The sequence below is a fragment of the Crinia signifera genome, chromosome 6 (assembly GCF_055691185.1).
Source record: "Crinia signifera chromosome 6, ASM5569118v1, whole genome shotgun sequence".
Lineage (NCBI taxonomy): Eukaryota > Metazoa > Chordata > Amphibia > Anura > Myobatrachidae > Crinia > Crinia signifera.
In genome coordinates, this window is record NC_139222.1 from 166,057,329 (window position 1) to 166,074,171 (window position 16,843).

The 16,843-nt window shown below is 42.6% G+C and overlaps 1 protein-coding gene across 1 annotated transcript in view; it reads left to right on the top strand.

Annotated features, from left to right (window-relative positions):
- LOC146009672 (protein-glutamine gamma-glutamyltransferase E-like) overlaps positions 1–14,579 on the top strand; it is a 33,707-nt gene extending 19,128 nt beyond the window's left edge. Inside the window, exons 8-13 of the mRNA XM_083150129.1 lie at positions 2,285–2,388; positions 2,697–2,939; positions 5,947–6,267; positions 9,476–9,633; positions 12,539–12,672; positions 13,518–14,579. Coding sequence (XP_083006255.1) covers positions 2,285–2,388; positions 2,697–2,939; positions 5,947–6,267; positions 9,476–9,633; positions 12,539–12,672; positions 13,518–13,668 — 1,111 coding nt within the window. The 3' untranslated portion in view covers positions 13,669–14,579. The remainder of the gene's footprint in view (positions 1–2,284; positions 2,389–2,696; positions 2,940–5,946; positions 6,268–9,475; positions 9,634–12,538; positions 12,673–13,517) is intronic.
- The last annotated feature ends 2,264 nt before the right edge of the window (positions 14,580–16,843 follow it).

Below are 16,843 nucleotides of genomic sequence, written 5' to 3' on the forward strand. Positions count from 1 at the left end.
TATGTAGTGTTTTGTGGTTAGGGAATGTGGCATGTGAACCCCCATTTTTTACTCCCCATTTTATTGTTGTATGCTGTTTTTACTTGACACGATGGACGAAATTTACTAAGATGTGTACTGAATACACATGTGTACTGACTAAGATGTTCTACTTCACACGTAATGTTGCTGTGGGCAACCAATCAGAAACTACTTCTTATTTATTTCGCACCCTCTAGAAGTTAGTAGACGGGATCTGATTGGTTGCCCATAGCAACATCACATGTGAAGTAGAATACACATCTTAGTACATTTTCCCCGATGTGCTTTTTTCCCCATGTAATTTGGTGGAATATTTATTTATTAACAGTTTCTTATATAGCGCACACATATTCCGCAGCGCTTTACAGAGTATAGTTAAACATAGGGATGTGCACCGGCCACTTTTCGGGTTTTGGGTTCTGATTACCTTGAGGTTTTGGGTTCAAATGGGTTTTGGCAAAACACCTCCTAAGTGTTTTTTGTTTGGATTTTTGGGGTTTTGGGTTCTGATTTTTTTGTTAAAAAAGCATAAAAACTGCTAAAATCGCAGAATTTTTTTTTTTTCTCCTACGCTATATTAACCTCAATAACATTCATTTCCACTCATTTCCAGTATATTCTGAACACCTCACACCTTACAATATTGTTTTTAGGGCAAAAGGTTGCACCGAGGTAGCTGGATAACTATGCTAAGCCACACAAGTGTGCGGCACAAACACGTGGCACATGTAGAGTGGCACTGCAGCGGTAGATACGGCAGTACTAGGCACCAGACAGGTAGATACGGTAGTACTAGGCACCAGACAGGTAGATAAGGCAGTACTATACATATAATAATACATTTTATTATTAGGTACTGTTTGGCACTCAGAAGCATGGAATTATTTTTTACAGTCCCACGCAGCACAAGTATTATTTTTTAATTAAATTATATATAGCAGCCTAGTATGTACTAGGTAGGTACACTTAGGCAGTAGTAGCACTGCCAGTGGCAACAGTGGACTGAGTAAATAATACTGGCAGATTCAGTGCAGGCAGCACCAGTGGACTCATATATATATATATATATATATATTCCCTACCACATGTACATGCACACACAGACATTCTAGGGTTAATTTGTTGGAAGCCAATTGACCTACCAGTATATTTTATTTTATACCAAGAATATGTTATTATGTGACAAATTGGGGTAAATTTACTAAGATGGAAGTTCTATTTCAGATGGGATGTTGCTATGGGCAACCAATCAGATACTATGGGGGAAATTTACTAAAGGAAATTTGTAAAAAATAGGTGTATTTGTATCCAGAAATACACTTATTTTTGACATTTACTATCCCGAAAATACGGCAATTTGTATTCGTATTGATAGCACATCAATACGAGTACGAATTGCCGTATTTTCGGGATAGTAAATGTCAAAAATAAGTGTATTTCTGGATACAGATACACCTATTTTTTACAAATTTCCTTTAGTAAATTTCCCCCTATATATTATCTTCTAGAAGGTGCTAAATAAATAAGAAGTAGATTCTGATTGGTTGCCCATAGCAATATCCCATGTGAAATAAAATTCACATCTTAGTAAATTTCCCCCTTTATGTCTATCTGCAATGTACACCAATCCTTTAGGTTTTCCAACATGCAACTATGTACATGTACTTTATAGTACTTGCTGTTTTTTCCAAATAAAGTTTTAAATAAATAAAAGAGTACAACTCACATAAGTGCATCATTTTTGCAGCACATTGTTTTCTTGTAGTTTGGATAAAAAATATAACCTTTACTCTGGCCCTTTTCTTATTTGTGTTAATGGGCGGGATGTTGTAACATCCGCAGCCCTGTTCGCCCCCCCTTCGCCGGCCACCGCATTATTAATAACGGCATATGTTCTAACACATGCGGTTATTAACGCAAGGGACAGTTCTTGCGATAAGAGCTGTCCCTTGAGATGCGGTGCCGGCACTGGACTTCCGGGTCCGTGACCCGGGAGTCCATCTGAGCATGCGCAGAGTGACGTGCCGGCCACAGGGCATGCTGGGAGGGATCCGTGCATACAGAAATGCGGTAAAAACCCTGATAACGGTGTTTTTACCGCATTTCTGTCTTAGAGAATCGCCCCCTATAAGTGATTTGACCCAATATACTGTAGTTGGTAGAATTGTATTATACTTTGCAGTGTCTTATGGTACCAGCTGATAACCATATGAATAAAATAAATTATAGTAAGCACTGATTTGTTATATTCACTTCTTCACAGGAATTTCCATGCCTGGGATGAAGCATGGTTTGCTAGAAAGGACCTTGGATCCCTTTATAATGGGTGGCAGGTATTGGATGCAACGCCACAGGAGCAAAGTCAAGGTACGAGCTACAGATCAAATAATCCAAGGAATAGGCGGACCTCCAGGAGATTGCAACGAACATATACATTTATTTAGTTACAGAAGCACAAATATCAGAGATCGGGCAGACTTTTATTTCTGAAGGCAGGAGAAATCATTAGATGGTTCGGCGATCATCGAATGATTTCTCCTGTTGCGGGCGCATGCGTGGGGATGTTTTTGAAACAGTTTCTGTAAATGAATTACCATAAAGAAACTAATTCATCTGTCAGTGACAGTGTTATTTTTACTAAGACAGGATTTTAAAATGATTTTCTTTTTAATCAGGTATGTACCGCTTAGGACCATCCTCACTGAAGGCTGTGAAAGAGGGAGACGTGGACCTTGACTTTGATACTCCCTTTGTGTTTGCTGAGGTGAATGCTGACGTAGAGCATTGGGTTGTGTATAGTAATGGAAGTAAAAGACTCATTTACTCAGAGACCAAATCTGTGGGACGCCTCACCAGCACCAAAGCAGTCGGCGCTTTCACTCGTATGGATGTAACAAATGACTACAAGTACCCTGAAGGTAAATAACACATTGTTTTACCAAGGTGGTAGCCTTTATTTGTCATAGTTTGATACCATAATTAGGATACCGTCAGAGAGGTTTATTGTTAATTCTATGGATAAATTCCTAATTAATTTATTGGTACATTTATTGGTACATGCATACTGTATGTCATCATGTCATATACTAATTTATAATTCTCAGTTCTTTATGTGCTGTCTGCAAGTCTTTGCTCTACTTTATACATGAATATCTCAAGAGCAGTCTCATACACCTAAAGTAGCTCTCCGTAATAATATAATGTCCGGGATGCCTCAGAGCATATTTTGTGGTCAAACCTATTTAAATGCTGTATTCTGAGGTTTGGCCACTTACCACATATGCACCAAGCTCCAGATTGTAATACATTACAGATCTTGGATGAGGTGGTCAACACTATCTTTAGATGGTGCTGACCAATAGAAGCCTATTGGCTTCTTTTCCTGTTTCCTCCCGAGAGACATCCAATCAGATCCCATCCAATGTATTACCTAAAGAAACAAATGTATATTTGATCATCTCCCACACGCATCACTCAACGCATGGACAGAAGGACTCCCGGGACCTAAACCCAAAAGTCCTTCTATCCCAAAGGACAGCTCTCATTGGGAATATTGTCATTTGGGATTTTCTTCAAGCATACGTACAGCATTATGCAGTGTGCAGTGGGATGCATTCGATTCTAAATACCATGCGTCATGTATCCCACCCAAAATATGGTTCCAAAATCAGATAAGAAAAAGGCATGTACAGTAGTTGCAGAAGGAATTTCAGAAATGCCATGTGAACATGGAATATCTTTCATGTAACACATTATGGGCCTGTTTCAGAGGTTGACATATTGTTGATGGTGTTTTTTGCTAAGTTGCATGTGTCTCAATTGTGTCTGCAATTTCAGGAGCATGCACGGAGAAGTGTTTTAAGAATGCAGTGGGTGTGCCCGGGCAATGACAGGGCGGTGTTAGTGCACACATATGTAGATGGTCGGTCTTATGGGCGAGTTATGGTAGTATTGCAGGTGGGTCAGTGATAGTGCTTGCATACACGGGCACAACTTACTTAGGAGGATATGCTCGGAGGAAGAAACAGCACAGGTCATAGGGCTGGAGCAAATGTCAATGATGAGCTAAATGCACCAGTCAGTATTTCAGCACCTACCAATCACTGCAAATGGGCATCTCAGTCCTTACACATTCAGATACATGGATGTACACAAGGGAATGACTTTGTAGTATCCTTTGCATAAAGTCTCACACAGCTAACTGCCAATAGGTGCAGCTGCAGCTGCTTTACGTGCAATATAATAGTGTGTCATAATTAAGGCTGTTTCTAGACTTGGTACTATAATGGGCCTGATTGTCTGATGGGGGCGGGCAGCTGCCGTCACAGAACGTCAGACCTGAACACAGCAACACCATCAAATAATTTAACCCCCGTACGCTACCCTGCAAATGAATGTTTATGCAAAATATCCATTCGCAAAGCGGCAGGGATGTGCGGACCATGGTGGGGAACGTGTTCGCACACCCAGCAGGCGACGTTACAAGGCTCGCTAAGCAGCAAACTTTTGCTGCTTAGCGAGCCAACCAGAATTACCCCCAATATCTTCTTATAGTACTTCTTATAGTATTTCTGAAGCAGTCAGTACTCTTATACAATACAAGCCTGATGTTGTAGAAACTCTGATATAAAAAATATTTAGGTAATACACTGATACCAAGTCATAAACTCATCATCGGGTATCTCCATGCTTAACACTTTATAAACTTAACCTTAAGTAAAGACACAGACACAAGTGCTGGCATTTCAAAACTTGAATGTCAAATTTATTTTGACAACTTGCTATACTATCAAAAATGGTGGCGCCACCAAAGAACGGTCAAGAAAGGAAAGTGGGGGTAAACATCACCATGCCATACACACACCACTGGTGATCACTCTCCCTGCACAACCACCCTTGCAGATGGTGTGGCCATCCCCCATGCAGAAGCATGACTCATTAAAATCGATGTCAGGGAGAGCGCACCCACTATCTACATACTCACACAACTACTCAAGATAACCATTCTTTACCGCCACCGCAAGGAAAAGAAATAGGGATGGGAGGGTGGGTGGGGATTCACAAGAAAGAGAAAGATCACCTTAGAATGTGATCTCTTCTAGCCTGTCTACTCCTACCCAAACACCCTGATTGGCTTAACCCTTAACTCATTTACATGACACTTGACCTGCTACTAAAGTGCCAGCATGCCAGAACCCTTAGTGGTTTATGCCTCCTCACTGCTTATTCAGCATTCAGATTTTCTATCACCTATACACTCAGTGGCGTAACTATAGCACCGCAGCCCCCCCAGTCGCGCGGGGGGGGGCGCTGTGCATGTGGGAGTGCCGGGGGGCTGCGATGCTATAGTAATGCCCCCGCCCCCCATCCCCCGCAGGCTTACCTGTCTGCGCGTCCCGGCTCCCCTCCTGGCTTCAATCAATTCTATGGAGACGGACCACGCTAAAATGGGCGCCCCATAAAGCAGACAGTTTTCTGAAACTGTCTGCGGTATGGGGGCGGCCATTTTATCGTGGTCCGTCTGCATAGAATTATTAATTTAAGCCAGGAGGGGAGCCGGGATGCGCAGACAGGTAAGCCTGCGGCGATTGGGGGGGCACCGGCGGCCGGGGTGGGGAGGCCGGCGGGGAGGGGGGGGAGGCGCCCCAAACCAAGCTACGCCACTGTATACACTGCAATACATCACTGTGTTTCTGATTTTGTTTCTAACCATTCCGATGCATGTTCAACTAACTACAAGCAAAGTAACCACAAACTTAGTGCCATTCTTCAATTGGAGGATGTGGAAGCCAATACAAAGCCTCTATACAGTACCTGCTTAAGAGTCTATATAATGGGTTTGATGGTGTGGCCGCACTCTTAGTTTAGATGACCATCTTAACATTCTTCTCAATTAAACCATCATTATTGTATTCTCCTCTGCAGGCTCTAGCAAGGAAAGAGAGATATTTAACAAAGCTAAAGGTAAACTGACACCACTAAGAATGGCTATGTCCAGCAGGATGGCATCAGTGTCACTGCGTGAAACTCAACCAGTAGTCAAACCTGAATTTTCTGGCACTTTTAAGAAGACTGGAGAACCACAGGTTGGGGAAGATTTTACAATCCCCCTTATTCTCAAAAACACTGTTGCTGACACTAAGACTGTGAAGGTCAATATTACTGCCACCATCATCATCTATAACAATACACCCGTCAAGGATGTCCTCACTGAAAGCCAGTCTGTGACACTGGGACCCAATGAAGGTATGCATATACACACATCGATACCTGTTTCACTGCTGTGTAATATTATGGGGAGATGTACTGTACTAAGAATTGGAGAGTTAGTAAGTGGAGAGAGATTAAGGGGTCTACTTAAGTATAAAGTACCAGACAGCAAGCCCCTAACTATCATTTTCAAACACAGACTGTGACATGGCATTTACTAGCTGATTGTCTGGTACTTTATTTCCATCCAAGGCTTAGTAAATAGACTTCTTAGTACCAGTCATTCAGGGGTAGTAAGCCTGGAAAAGTGATAAAGTGACCGGTGATATAGCAGCAGGCAGTCAGCTCCTAACGGTCATATTTCAGGCCATGGCAGTTGGGAGCTGATGAGCTGGTGCATTATCACGGCCACTTTATCACTTCACCAAGCTGCCCCTCGGCCCCTAATTACCATGTTACCAGTTGTGTTTGAAAGATTGCAGTTGGGAGATAATTAGTTGCTACTTTAGCTCCGCCCACTGCTTAATACATCTATGTTCTTTAAAATAATCAGTATATTTATCTTCAGATTGCTTTATTTCTACACATGCTTTTTACAAGATAACTTAAGAATAATATGTATTGCTGCCATTGATAAGCGTTAATCTGATAAAGTGTTTAATAGAACTGCTGTTATGATTTAATATATATACCTGTTGTACTGTAAAAGCAGATTATTGCTTACATACTGTGTATTATTATTAAGATACAGTACATGGTAGACATTTACAGTAAGAAGAACTGACATTGCAGATCAGACTTAAGCTGCCCATACACGCTGCGATCCCGGCGTGTGTTCCGGGCTTAAATAGCATCCATCACATCGCATTGCATACCTTGTGCATGCCTTGTGCATGCAATGCGATGTGATGAAAAGCAAGTACAAAAAGTGATGAAAAGCAAGTACAAAAAGTATGTGCAGCACATACTTTTTGTACTGTGCGATGAGGTGTCGCAGGAGCGCGCACCTCAAAGCACACATCGCACCGCCGGGAATCGCAGCGTGTATGGGCGGCATTAGAGGGTTATAATGATTCACTGATGTAACATGTGCAGAGAGAGTTAGATCTATATTTCAGTGTAAAAATAAAGCAGACAGTATTTACCCTGCACAGAAACAATAAAACACCCAAATCTAACTCTCTCTGTACATATTACATCAGCCCCACCTGCAGTGCACATAGTTTTGTCAATTAGAGAGTGATTGTGCCTTTCCGAGTGAATCAGAATAACCCCCTTGTTTCTACAAATATAGTATAAAAGTATTTTATCATACTGTATATTAGGCTCCCAGCTGCAACAGGAAAGTTACAACAAAAGCATCGCATAATGGCGGCTCTGTTCAGTCCCGGTGCGACCCTGCATGTGCAGTCTGTTCAGACTGCAGCAGCAAACCGGCAATATTACTGGGTTGCTGATGTCATGAGGGGGCGTGGCAGAGCAGCAGCACATCATCCGGGGTAGGGGAGGAGGTAGTGCTTAGAGCTGGCGCTGCTTCAAGCACTGCGTCCTCCATAGTGTTCGACCCGTTTAACCCTTTCACACTGCACAGCAACGAACCGGTAAGAACTCTGCTTTGTACCCGGTTCGGAGTGTTGTGTTGCTACCGGTTAGCTGTAACCGGTAACCCCTTTCACATTACATTAATTACCGGGTCGAGCCAGCAAGAAACCAGCTTGTACTCGGTAATTAGCTGCGATGTGAAAGGGGTATTAATAGGACTATAAATGACATCATGAGGTATATTCAATGCAGAGGTGAGTGGCTGACAGCAAGGGGGCTGGACGTGAGAATGGCTTTTCCTCACTAACAAAAGGTATCCTCACCATACAAACACCCAGCAACGCCGCTCGCTCCCCGCATTGTACACCACCCAATACAGTAACAACGCACATATGCATACATCATACTTGCCTGCTTGTTTTGTCTCCCTCTCCAGAAGCCTGCAAAGCAGGTAACTTTAGGGGCAGAGGCAGACTGTCATGTCACTAGGCCCCCAAGATGAGGACACATCCAAAATTTGCGGGTTCATGGGTAGGGTCAAATAACTTGATTCCTGTCTCAAGCCCACTTCTTCACAACTTTGCAGCACATTTATTTTCATCCTGCTCACTTCTTTAGGAAGTGGCAGGGACGCAGGAGAGCCACCTACCCTTCCAGGGTGTGGGAAACTACCCCAAAAATTGGAAGTCTCCCACAACAGGTATGGGTCATAGAGTCGACAGTAATTAGGTTTATAGTCAATTGGTCAACCATTATTGGTCAACAGTTAAAATGTCAACACGTGAAACAGGTTGACACAAGCAATGGGCAGACATGGGAAAGGTCGATATGAAAAAAAGTTGACGTAAGTTTTTGTTGTCTATGCCGACACAAGTTGACATTGACACCATATAGGTGTACCACTTTGCTCGCCGTGCTTCTGGTACGGTTATACTCTCTTATAATCTCACTCTATGCCCACTTTGATAGTTAGGTATGAAAAACTGCCTTTTTTTAAAAAAAACAAGTGAAAAAACTCATGTTAACATTTTCCATGTCGACCTATTGCTTGTGTCAACCTTTTTGACCACGTCGACCTAATGCATGTTGCCCTTTTTCATATGTCAACCTTTTGACTGTCGACCAATAGTGGTCGACCTAATTACTGTCGAGTAATCACCCCACAACTTTTAAAAGAGTATGGAGCTGATCACCATTTCCCATAAACCAACAGGGGTAAAGTGTAATCAACCACTTCCCTGAGGCGAGGTTCACTTACCGCCACCGTCTGCCTCCTCGCCTGTTCCCTGAGGCAAGGTGGAAGCGGCGAGTGTGGCCATTAAATTGGCGAGGCTTGCCAAAAATGTGACGGACTCGTTGCATTTGCACTGCAGTGAACCTCGCCGTGTCATCATGCAAGGTGCAGTGTGAGCAATAGCTCGGAGTAGCAATATGAGGCTTGTATAAAACAGATGCAGCATTAGAGTGGTGTCAAATATACAATTTATATAGAAGGCCTGCACCCAAGTTTTTAAGTTTCATTTTAGTTAGATTAATAAGAGTTTGTATTACACACTCATACAAGTGTAGAAACATCCCGCAGATGCAAATGAACACATTTTCCAATATAAAATATTAAAGCGAGCTCTGTGCCTTTTATTTCCAATTCTAGGGTGCATATAATAAAAATATATTGTTTCGATTTGTCATTTTTCTTTTTCAGAAAAAAGTATTCCACTGCAAATTACATACGAACAATATAAGAAAGCCTTAACTCCAGACAATATGATCCAGATTGTGGCGGTGTGTGAGGACACAAAAGGAGGGAGATTGCTGGTAGACACCGTGGTCACACTGAAGAACCCACCACTGCTGCTAAGGGTATGAAAACTGTCAGATGTTCGCAATGCAATGAGATGCAATCTAGTACTAAAAGTATCTATAGTACATACTATTTGTGCTGTGTGATGTGATGTGATGTGCATGGGAGCGCGGATTGCATAGCATCGCACCCGTTAAATTGTACTGTGTATGGGCACCTTTAAAGTGTTTTAATGCACTAGGAAATATCAGCGTTGCCGACTCTCCCGGAATGTCCGTGAGACTCCCGGAATCCTGGGACATCTCACGGACTCCCGGAAGAGGGCCCCTTTCTCCCGCAGCTGCTGCTTTCCGTCCCCTATATGTATAGTGCGCAACTGCGCATGCGCGATGAAGCCGCGCCGTACGCATCGCGGCAATAGTACCTTCATCAGCCTGGAGACCTCCCCGATCCCCGTGTACGGCAACACAGTACAGTGTGCACGTGAAGCCGTCCACTGCCTAACAGCAACAGGTGACAGCGGCTTCCCCTCCCGTCCTCCAGGCAGCTAGTATTAACTAGTGAAGTCTTTTCCTGCAGCAGCAGCACACAGTGACACTTGTGACAGCCGGCTCCGGCACACGGGTCACGGAGGCTGCTGCTTTCCACACACAGCACTAAGGTAATTGGATACTCTAGGCTTCTGTGTGAGTTCCCTGTGCAGCATTATAGCCCCTTTATCACTTGCCTTAACGTAAACAGTGCCCAAGCAGCAGCAGCAGCAGAGTTGCAGCAATAATATTATCATCTCCCTCCTTGAGTCTGTCCTCCTCCTCCTCCGGGCACATCCAAAACCATATAACCCTTTGAGGACTACAGTGCAGGCAATCCATAGAGATATTTTTCTGATATTAATTTCTCATATTAATACCTAGATAAAACCCATATCTGGCTGCTTGTCAAAGTACTGTAGGCCCGCCCCTGGTGACGCAAGGCCCGCCCCTGGTAACGCAAGGCCCGCCCCCTGGCTTTTCATTTTCTCCCTGAAATTAATTTTCAAAAGTAGGCAACCCTGGGAAATATCTGTCACATGAGTATTCTGTTTTTCTGTTTTGAAATAATGTGAACCTTACTTAAGGTCAGGGCCAGATAAACAACTGGGAGGAGAGAGCTGCGGCTCCAAGTCTTCACATAAAAATAGGCCTAAGGCTATCATCATGCCCGCATGATGATGCCCAGATGCCATAAATCATAAATATGAAAACAGTTTTGCTAGAATTTTCACAAAATTATGGAATTATTATTTAGAGGCAGAATTAATGAGTTATATTTTAGGTATTTCTAATTACTAATCTTAATGGTGCAACAACCAATCACCTCCCAACTGCCATGTGTTTGAGGGAAACAAGTTAGGAGCTGATTGGTTTGAACACTGTTTAATACTATTGTAGGAAAAGTTTAATACTAGTAACAATGCACAACAAGAATATCACTAATACCCCGTTCTCACTGCCGCAAAAACCCAGGGTTTTTGCCAGGGCAAGCAGTAATTTCCCGTGTCCTGTCTCAGTGTGAAAGGGTCTTTGTGAAATTCCCAGGTGATATGCCCTGGGAATTACACATGGGTTTTTTGCAGGGTTTTTCCTGGGTAATTCACGGGTGTATGACAGTGTGAACAGGCTAGACCCGGGTTTTTCACACATGATGCCAAAAGCAAGCTCATTGGGGGATGTAATCATGTGATATGTGACAACTAGCCAATAAATTCTGTTTTTTTAAACAGCCAATCACAGCAATTTGTACAAATTTTCCAACACCCAATCAAATTCCACACACTTGTTGGAAAGCAGTGTGAAAGGAGCAGACACTGGAAATTCCCGGGTCTGAGGTGCAGTGGGAAGGGGGTCTGTTGAGCGGAGAAGCTCTGTGCCCCGCCAAAATTTTGCAAGGGCGGCAATGAGAACACAGCATTAGTGTTAAAAATGCCCCTCATGGAGACAGTGGGGCTGATTGTGTAGGGGACGTTAACACCCACATGGCACTGGTGGTATCTACACATCATTGATCACACCTCCATGGCACGGGCTACACACACACCACACTGGTCACAGTTCCTCCACATTTCAGTATAGGCCCTTGATCATTTTCAGGTCCAGGTCCATATGGCCTTTAACATGTCCCTGAATCAGGAATCTATGAATGGGGAACTATGAATAACATTGTATTTTTTCTATATGGTCCCACATTCCCTAGCAATTCAGTTACTTTATGTTGATCTCTCTGTTACCCTTCACATGCTATCTGCAAAATGCTGAGCTCAGAGCGACTCTGCATACATTAAACTCATAATCAGGTATCTTTTATGCTTAACACATTAAATTAACTTAATAATTTTATATACTTAATCACTAATGAAGAAAGAAACGGACAACAGTGCTGGCGTTTCAAAATGTACTGTAAAAAGTATTAATTGACTATATTAGTTATGATTATGAATGGTGGTGGCACTAAAGAATGGTTAAGGCTAACATAAACACACACACACACACACACCAAACAGCCAACAGCTATCCATCTAGCAACCCAACCATTCAGGTGGTGTAACCCATCTTACGTCCAGGATGATGGGTTTAATGACATATGGCAATGTCAGGAGAGCGCACCCACTAACTACTTGAAACTAATATATGAACAAGCAACCGTTCATTCTTTAACGCCGCCCAACATACACATAAAACACAAGGATGGGAGGGAGGGAAAACGAACAAAGAGGACTGTTACACTACTTCCTATATCTAAACCCCTCCCCTCTTTCACCTTATTGACTATGTCACAACACCAGATATAAAGGAAAACTAACAACTAACTACTTAAAGGGCCAGCATCTGAACTCTTTAGAGGTTTATGTAACTTCTGTGCTTAATCAGCCATCAGTGTTCTATCTTAGCATAACAGTAATGTTTTAAATGCTTTCTTCATTACCAGATTAGAGATGAAGCTAGACTGAATGCACTTGCTACTGTGGATCTGATATTCTCCAATCCCATCCAAGAGAATGTTGATGAAAGCATTGTGACTGTAGAGGGGAGTGGCCTTTTGAAAACACAACTGAATATTAAGTAAGTGTATGATGTCTGTAGTACTTTTAACATGCTGTAACTTGGGTATATTGCCCAAATACAAAACAAGTACAGAAGAAATTATTGACAGTATCCCAGTCATTCCACAAACCCCCCCCCCCCCCACAACCGTACACTCTCACAACCATGCAAGGGGATGTGTTATGAAAACACATTCCATTGCATGTGCCCGCAGCAAACAACTGCCCACCCTCCCTGAGTGAGCACCACACCGACAGGTGCCCACACAGAAGCCCTGCACATGCTTACAATCAAACACACCAATATACATTTATTTTCAGGGTTTCTTAAGACCCAGTACATATCAGAGGAGGGGAGAGGACCTGGATGGAGGCTGCACATGGGCCCTCTGAATGTGGCTCTAATCAGCCCTGATGGACAACCAAGCTTTCTGCTTATGGGATCCACAGATTTGTGCAAACCCCCACCCTTACAGAATTGTGGTTCCCCCTCTGTGCCCATATTGGCCCTCCAGTCCATCAGTATGTGGCAGAGGAATCAGGTGGGCAGTCCGGCCCTGTTTACATGTAATGTGGTGTGTGATCCTACTGTATGGTGTAGTTTGCTGTCTTTATACCATGAAACATTTCCAAATGTTAGTTATTGTTAAGCTTTATGGGGAAAGTTAATGAGATTTCAAGACTGATGCTGTATACATAGGTTTATACATGTTACAGCAGCTCTTTGTATCATTTTCATAAATTAGGTCTTCCCCTAAATTGCAGTTGTATCTATGTAAAAGCTAATTAAATGTAACTTGTAAAAATGTTTACGATAAACTATACAGGCTGTAAAAACAGTAACATATTCTTTCTCCTTTACAGAGTGCCACCGCTAAAGCCAAATCAGAGAGTTACGGTTGAGTTTGAATGTTTACCCTACCGATGTGGCGAAAGAAGTCTCTTGGCAGATTTCTCTTCTGAACAATTCCAGAATGTCAAGGCGTTTCAGTCTGTAAAAGTAGCTTCATCTTAAGCAACGCTGTATTGCTGTAGGGAAAAAAAACTCTTGTTTGAAAAACAAAAATGTATGTGTTGAAATATCTTTATGTATCAAATATAATGCTCCGTACACACTCTTCAATTCAGAAAAATCGAATCGAAAATGACCCAGCATTGAAGCATGTTAACTGCCTTCGATGCAGATTCGATCCGGATGCATGGTCCCTCAGCACTGGGATTGAAAGCAGGAAGGCAGTGTAATGCTGCTCTAGGCAGCATTCCTCTCTCCCTCCTGTTCAACCCACCAGGTTCCGGAAGCAATCGATATCAAATCGGTATCGACGGCCTTCGCATCGAAAGGTGTGTACATGCTATAAGTGTATTCTAAAAGTTATTTGTCAAATCTGTTTAAAATATTACAAATACATATTATTGATTTCATTATTGAGGCAAAAGCAAAATGCTTGTGTAGATTTGCAAAAGTACCTGTTATTTTTTTATTATCTTCTCTATAAAATTTATACTTTATGCACTTTCTGTTGGAGCCAGTTACATTCCATCCTCGGGTGTGGTATGTTTCTCTGACAGTCGGGATCCCGACAGTAATTATCCCGACTGCCCGGACTCAGACAGCGTGGCCAGCGCAACAAAGCCCCTTGCGGGCTCGCTGCGCTCGCCACGCGAGCCACCTATTCTATTCTCCCTCTATGGGGGTCGTGGACCCCCACGAGGGAAAATAGCCGCCGGCCGTCGGTGTTTTAACAGTCAGGTTAATGACTGTCGGGTTAATGACTGTCGGGACCCCGTCCTCAACTGCTCAGCAATGGTGGTGATCCAACCGAAGGTGCATTGCACCACATTCATGCTCTCTTACTGCGGTAATTGAGAAGCGCCACCGCTGGAACGTCAATATATGTCAATTCATACCTTTGCTTGCATGTCATTTTGTTGGAATAAACTTTTAAAACAATTAATGTACTATTGAGCGCCTGTTTCTGCTTTTCTAGATAGATATAACTAAGCATTACGCTTTTATAGTTCGACTTTTTGATTTAATTATATTGTTAATGTGTTATTCAGTCCATGGTACTTTCCATTCAGTATTTTACCTGAAAGGGTTAAACCCATTAGTAAGTAGTGTGTAAGCGTGAGCACAGGTTTCTCCTGATGACTACTCCTAAAAACTCAGATAATCACAGGTGGGTCCTACATACAGATCCATAACAGTTACTCATCAGTGCAAACATTTGTCATTTTAGGAAAGCCCACACATAACAATGTTTTGTACCCTGGGAAACAATACCGGAATTTAATTATGTGTTAATATGTAATTACATGATTTCTGAGTATCCCCTTGAGGCTGAGTATCAAAATAGCAGAAAGAAAATCATAGCAGTAGAGAGAACAGAACAAAAATGAACATTATCCCTAATTAATTGTATTTATAGCACATAACTTAAAGTAGCTGTCATGTTTGGTACAGCCCCTTATGTACTAGCTAGGCCTTGGTGAGTTATAAAGTGGAGAGAGACAAAATACCAACCAATCAGCTTATTTCATTTTTCAAAATGACATTTAAAAGTGAATTGATTGGTTCTTTTTATCACTCTCTCCAAATACATCTCCCCTCTTTGATGCACTCTTCCAGTATAATGATCACAACTGCTAACCACAGATGGAGGAGCAGGAATATTTGAGTATTTTTGCAAGGTTTGGTAACTCATACACTTGCTGTACTTCCCGCCACCTTACCGCCATAGGTACTAACAAATCCGCTCCGTTGCCTGGACTTCTGGGTCTGTGACCTGGGAGTCCCTATGCGCATGCCTGGAGGTATCCGTCACCCAGTTTTTTATAGAAAAGCTCATAGGCTTCGATGGGGATCCAAAATTAGATATTGTGTTGCTGTTCATGATATTCTAATTTCTAATAGGCCCTTAAAGTGTGGAGATTGTGTAATTACATGGTCATTCCTGTATTGAAGGGTTTACAGGACTATATGGAAAAAAAATAGACTTTGTCCCATTACATAAAATAAGACTTGCCATTATAAAACAGGATAAATTGAGGCAATGCTTTCTATAAACCATATTGTGAACCATTCTGTTGCAGCCAACTTTTTCCCCTCTCTTCTATTTTTGACCTTCTCGAGAGGACTTCCACTCCAAGTTCCAACTCGTACATCCTAGTCTTTGGCAACAACCTCCTTTCATTAAACCTACCATTTTGCACTGCTTCCATTATCCAAATCCAAGTTCACTCCTTTGGATGCCCTTCTTCCTTTTCTTTCCTTTTCATCCTCTATCCTTCAGTAAAAGCTTTGCTAGCCCCTATCTCTCATCTTACGGCTTTACAGTTTTACTCCCCCTGTGCACGCGTCCGATGCAGATTTTTTGGTACACAGAAGTAGGTAATTATATTATAATATCCAATGGATCTAAACTATATATATATATATATATATATATATATATATATATATATATATATATAGGAAGAGGTCATCTATTACATTGAACTTAGGTCTACAGTCTTTAGGTCGACCCCACTAGGTCGACTGGCAGGAAGGTCGACCTGACTTAAGGTCGACATGGGCCAAGGTCGACATGACTTAAGGTTGAATTTGCATAAAGGTTGACATGAGGAAGGTCTACTGGTCATAAGGTCAACATGGGGCTTTTCACTGTTCTTTGAGCCGACATGTGCCGACAGGCGGTATTTCATGCCCTACCATCCACTAGGGCAGGGCTGGGCAACACCGGCCCTCCAGATGTTAATGAACTACACATCCCAGGATGCTTTGCATTAGTTTTGCTACGTGGCCATGCTGAAACTGATGCAAGGCATGCTGGGATGTGTAGTTCATCAACATCTGGAGGGCCGGTGTTGCCCAGCCCTGCACTAGGGCGTGGAGGAGGTTATTAAAGCTGTGGTGAGCGAAGCGTGCCACCGTGCCGGAAGCATCGCGAGCGAAGCGAGCGATGCAAGGGTCCAATTCTCATTGCCAACTGTGTCCATGTCAACTGTGTCGACATTCGGATCAAAAAACAGTGAAAAACCCATGTCGACCTTATGACCAGACGACCTTCCTCATGTCGACTTTTATACCTTAAGTCATGTCGACCTTGGCCCATGTCGACCTTAAATCAGGTCGACCTTCCTGCCAGTCAACCTAGTGGGGTCGACCTAATGACTGTAGACCTAAGTTC